The sequence below is a fragment of the Chelonoidis abingdonii genome, chromosome 8 (assembly GCF_003597395.2).
Source record: "Chelonoidis abingdonii isolate Lonesome George chromosome 8, CheloAbing_2.0, whole genome shotgun sequence".
NCBI lineage: Eukaryota > Metazoa > Chordata > Testudines > Testudinidae > Chelonoidis > Chelonoidis abingdonii.
This window is the reverse complement of record NC_133776.1, coordinates 35,849,068-35,855,067: the sequence shown is the minus strand read 5'-3', so window position 1 is coordinate 35,855,067 and position 6,000 is coordinate 35,849,068. Positions and strand designations below refer to the sequence as shown.

Sequence of the window (6,000 nt, the reverse complement as noted above, 5' to 3'; positions counted from 1 at the left end):
GGGCAGGGGTCTCTGGAGGGGGCAGTCAGGGAGCGGGGGTGGGGGGGTTGGATGGGGCATGGGAGACCCAGGGTCTGTTAGGGAGTAGGGGGTGGATGGGGTCAGGGCAGTCACAGGACAGGGAGCAAAGAGGGTCCTGAGGAGGCAGTTTGGGTTGGGGGGGTCTCTGGAGGGGATGGTCAGGGAACAAGGAGCTGGGGGGGTTGGATGATTTGAGAGTTCGAGGGGGCTATCAGGAGGTAGGAGTGTGGAGAGGGGTTGGGCAAGCAGGGGGGCATTGTATGGGTCCAGAGTTCTGGAGGTCCTGTCAGGGGGCGGGGAGTGGTTAGATAGGCGTGGAAGTCCAGGGGGTTCTGTCATGGTGCAGGAGTGTGGATAAGGGTTGGGGCAGTCAGAGGACAGGTAAGGGGTAGGGTTCTAAGGAGCCAGTCAGGGGACAAGGGGCAGGGAGGCTTAGATAGGGGGTGGGGTCCAGGAGAGGGTAGTCAGGACAAGGAGTGGGGGAGGGGGTTGGAGGTTCTAGGGGGGGGCAACTCAGCCCTCTGCCCTGAGCCCTGACCCTCCCCCCACCACCCAGCCCTCTGCCTTGAGCCCTGCACCCCTCACACACACCCCAGGCCCCTGCCCTGAGCCCTGTACCACCCAGCCCTCTGTTGACTCCTTCACTACCACCCACCGAATGACCCCAGCCCTGACTCTGGCAACCCCACATATACCCAGCCCTCCTACCCTGACACCTGCACCCCCCTCACATGTGCCTAGCCCTCTGCCCTGACTCTTGCACCCCGCACATCTCATGCACCCCGCACATCCCCATCCCTACCCTGAGCACCAAACGGGAGCTCCTGCATCCCCACTCACATTCCCCCCTGCACCCCTCACACCAAATGGGAGCTGCCCAGGTAAGTGCCCCCACACCCAAACCACCCACTGCCCCAACCGTGAGCCCCCTCCCTCATTCTAGCTCCTGGCCAGACCCTTCACCCCCAGCCCTGTGCTCGGTCCACTCCCACCCTCAGCTCAGTGCAGAGAGAGGAAGAGAATGGCCAGAACCAGGGAGAAGGTAGGTACCCACTGTATGTGGGCAGGGCCGGGTCCCCAAACCGGCAGCGGGCTGAGCGGGTTCGGCAGCCGGGATCCCGGCTGGCAGGAGCCGGCGGATGGAACCCCTGAGTGGCAGTAGGCTGAGCCGCTCAGCCCACTGCCAGTTTGGGGTCCCGGCTGCTAGCCCCGCACAGCTCGCTGCCGGTCTGGGGTTCTGGCTGCCAGACTCTTCCCAGCTGGGGTCCCGACTGTAGGCCCCACTCAGCCCACTCCAGGTCTAGATGAACAGAACCCCAGACCAGCAGCAGGCTGAGCAGGCTGGCGGCGTAAGATCAATATTTTAACTTGATTTTAAATGAAGCTTCTTAAACATTTTGAAAACCTTGTTTATTTTACAATACAACACTAGTTTGTTATATAATATATAGACCTGTAGCGAGAGACCTTCTAAAAAACATTAAAATGTATGACTGGCACGCGAAACCTTAAATTAGAGTGAATAAATGAAGACTTGGCACACCACTTCTGAAAGGCTGCCGACCCCTGGTCTACCATAACGTGCAGGAGAGTGTAACAACTTCAGTATTAACATTTAAATACATACTTGCTTTAACTGGAATTATAAAATATAGATAAAGACCAAATCTTTCTAACTTTATTCAAATGAGAATCCCTATCAGTTAAGGAAGTAAACATTTATACACCTCTACCCCGATATAATGCTGTCCTCAAGAGCCAAAAAATCTTACTGTGTTATAGGTGAAACCGCGTTATATCGAACTTGCTTTGATGCCGCTGGAGTGCGCAGCCCCACCACCCCAAAGTGCTGCTTTACCGCGTTATATCCGAATTCGTGTTATATCAGGTCGCATTATATCAGAGTAGAGGTGTACTTTGATTTATTAGAATCGAGAAAAAAATTAACCAGATTTAACCAAGTAATTTTTAGATAGAATTAGCTTTCCACGTGTAGCAATTTGTATTAATAAACAAGATTTATTCAGAAGATTAACAGGAATATATTGAAAGCAAAAGAATTGAGAATATAGAAGTTAGCTACGTGATTCCAAAATTTCTAACTTGAACTGCAGTTTTATATTAAATATTGTACTGTATATACTTAAAATTTAGCATATGGAAATCATATTTACAATGTGTTTACTAATCTCAGTTTTACTACTTTGATCTATTATTTCTTTTTCATATGTTATTCCACCTTCTCTGTCTGTCTGTTTGACATCTTCCAATAAGCTATTCTAACATTACTTCGTGAATCAGCAATGCCTCTATATTGTGTAAATACTGAGTCATTTTTCCCTGTTCCTTCATCCAGCCCTGCACACCTTTATTCAGATTAATACTCCTTACTCCAGAGAGTAGTCCCACCAGCATCACACAAGGACGCCTCTACCCCGATATAACGTGACCCGTTATAACACGAATTCGGATATAACGCAGTAAAGCAGCACTCTGGGGCGGTGGGGCGGGGCTGTGCGCTGTGGCGGATCAAAGCAAGTTCGATATAATGTGGTTTCACCTATAACACAGTAAGATTTTTTGGCTCCTGAGGACAGCGTTACATCGGGGTAGAGGTGTATGGGTTTATAGGTTCAGGGCGTCAGTGAATCAACACTCACTGATATTTCACGTTTCTTGTGCCTCACCTCTGTCTGCTCCTGAATGCAGATATCCCAGCTGAAATGCAGATTACCTGAATCCTACCAAGCACATACTCAATGAGAGAGTTTTTAATGTTAAGATTCAAACTTACCTTTTTGACCCTTTTGACCAGGTGGCCCACTTATACCAGTACTTCCTGGGTCTCCAGGATGACCCCCGATTCCTGGTGGGCCAGGAAATCCCAAACTTGATGGTCCCATAGTCCCTCTTGAACCAGGAAGTCCTGGTGCCCCAAGAAATCCTTTATCACCTGGCACTGCTGATCCACCATCACCCTATTTAAAAAAGAAAAGAAAAGAAAAGAATATATATATAAGCTCCATAAGACTAGCCCATTTGCTTTCTTTCATTAACTCCAGTATTAGAGCAATATTTGAAGAATCTTTGATTACACAATGAAATGACTAAATGGATGATACATGTGATATTTTTAAAATTAATCTTGTGGTAGGCTTACAAACTGCAATATTGGCTCAGTAACTTTACAGTACTCTACATGTGTAGTTGGCCCTGAAATAAAGAACCAATTTCTTCTCTGGGTAAGATCCAATCTTTCCTTTGCCCTCCCCACTCACTGCATAAAGCCTGAGTGAATGGGCTTTGTGCAGGGAATTAGGTGAAGGTAGCTGTAGGGGCTAGAATCCTCCTTGGGACAGACCACAGGACTGCTTGGCTTAACGCATGCATGAGTATTGAAGATAGTTAATGGCTTGGAAAACCTTGAGAAAGCCGTTCACCAAGAAGTGAGTTTCACTTTTAGTTACACTGCAGTCAGTGGGGTTGACGAGGAGTAATTGAGCGTGGAATCTGGTCTAAGATCATTTACAATAAAGTTGTTGATAAACATTTTGAAACTGTAGTCCTGATCAAAGCTAAATATTTCTGTACACCTGATGTACAACTTAAAGGAAAACCCTTAAAGTCTGTGCTCTGAACAAGGTTGTCTTAATAAGAATATCTGGAGACAGATACACATGGAATCTATGCCTACATGGCTCAATGGACTGTACACCAGTGTGGAAGTAGAAAAAGAACTGACAGGGATTAGAAGGGGATTTCAGATTCATGCAGTCTCCTTATGTGAACAAGAGTCAGGCTAGCTGTAACCCTAATAACATGAGATTTGCAGAAGCGAGGATGTGTGAGGCGAGTGGGAAAGGACTGTGAGAAATTGATGCGACCTTGTGTTAGATAAGTATGGAATGCAGACTATAGTCTAAATACAGGTGAGAAAAATAAGCTATCAGGATGACCTATGTATAAACAAATGCAGCTGTTGCTCATTACTGTATGTAACAAAAGATATAAATGCTTGCTGTAATTGTTTACCTAGTGAGAGACTTGTTTAGCTCTCTCCCTCCACGCAATTGCTAGAGATAATAAAGTATCTGACTTGCTGCACCCAACCTGAGAGTGAGAACTCTGTTTTTCTCCAACACCAGTTTACTGCTTGGCTAATGAAATAATGACCTTAGCTAGCCTAATTCTCTGGCCTTCTTCCCTGGCCCTTTTTTCCCTGAAGGTGAATGTGAAAGGAAAGCCATGATCTGAATGCCTCAGGCTTTTCTACTGCTTAAGCAAATTAAAATAAAATTAAGATTGCAGAATGGCCACAAACTAGAATGTATCAGCACCACACATTCCTGCAGGATTGGAAGGTTAAGTTGGGCTTCAGAGGAAAATGAGTTTGTGTGTGTGCAGTGAACACCAAGATGTACAAGAGTAAAATAGAAGTGGCAAACAGGGTGGAAGGCTGCAAATAAAGATTTTTAAAATAACAATCATTTTGAGATATTTGTTTTACTTTATAGAAGTCTGTGAATCACATACTTTAATATGAACTGTTTTACGCCAATCCACAAGCAGTAAATGTCAGGAGAAGTTGCGTGATTGTGATAGCCATGATATTACATTACTAAGAGGCTAGTGCATGGAACTGGGTTGATAATTATTTGTATTGTATATAGGGCTATACTTTATAAGCCACCCTGATGAAGATACTTAAAGAATGAGAAGGAGGTGGACTAGCAGCTGAGGTCAGGAAGGGAGTTCCATACACAGAATGTGAAAGGTGCATAGATGTGTGTAGGATAAGGACAAAGGGGAGATGTAGACGGGTAGAGCAAAGAAATCACAGGAGGTGACTGTGACCAAAAAGGAGACCAAAGCAGAGAGCTAAGGAGATGTTACATTGTCAAGCCTTGAATTTGACTTGTAAAGGGAGTGAGTGGAATGATTTCATGAAGGCCTGAAAGCAATCAGAGCAGAATGAGGTAGGTGATTTTCACAGCAAAGATTTCACCAGTCAAAGACCACAGAGAGGAAGAGAAGGGTGGAGAAGGAAATCTTGGGATTTTACCCAGAGGAACTCTTTGGAGTGGAGTGGATGGGGCAGAAGCCAAATTTTAGGGAATGAAGGAGGAAGTTAATGGAGAGAGATTGAAGGCAATGGGATCAGAGTAGCGTTTGTGTATTTACAGTCTCATCATGCAGATACAGTATATTCAGAAAATACACCTAAGATCCCTAAAATAAAGACCAGTGTCTGTATAAGGAAGTTAGATTTTTTCATTTGTCAGCAGTTAGCTACAGGTTACTAGGAAAACGGAAAACAGTTTAATCTGTAAATAATTTGGAAATTTACTGATTTTTTTAGTAAAATGAGAAATTAATTCAAAACAAAGAATGAAACAGCTTCTAACAAAGTTAAACATACTTGAATTCCTCTCTCTCCAGGCAATCCTGGATCTCCATCTCTGCCAGCAGTACCTTTTTGGCCTGGAAGCCCTGGAGCCCCCAGAGGGCCTCTTTTTCCTTTTATTCCTTAAAACAATTAAAATATATATATATAGTAATTATATATATAGCAGCTGTTTGTCTATTTCTTTCTGCTCATCTGAATGATAGGTAATCATTATTGATATTTGGACAAAATGTCTGAGGCTCTACAAAAATTTTCTTTAGCTCATAAAGTTGGATTTCTTTAATGAAAGATTTAAGTTTCTTCCTCTGTTATATATGGAGATGTACCTATCTCATAGAGCTGGAAGGGACCTTGAAAGGTCATCAAGTCCAGCCCTGTGCCTTCACTAGCAGGACCAAGTACTGATTTTACCCCAGATTCCTAAGTGGTCCCCTCAAGGATTGAACTCACAACCCTGGGTTTAGCAGGCCAATGCTCAAATCACTGAGTTATCCTTGCTGCTCCACCCCAATTTGTTAATCTCTCCTAATTTGGAACAATTTATCTAGGATTGTGGTGGGTTGAAGTCTTTA

General features: G+C 44.7%; 1 protein-coding gene across 1 annotated transcript in view; it reads right to left on the bottom strand.

Annotated features, from left to right (window-relative positions):
• Positions 1-6,000, bottom strand: part of COL4A4 (collagen type IV alpha 4 chain) — a gene marked incomplete at its 5' end in the record, with an annotated part of 129,668 nt that overhangs the window by 29,802 nt on the left and 93,866 nt on the right. Inside the window, 2 exons of the mRNA XM_075068978.1 lie at positions 2,816-2,999; positions 5,441-5,547. Coding sequence (XP_074925079.1) covers positions 2,816-2,999; positions 5,441-5,547 — 291 coding nt within the window. The remainder of the gene's footprint in view (positions 1-2,815; positions 3,000-5,440; positions 5,548-6,000) is intronic.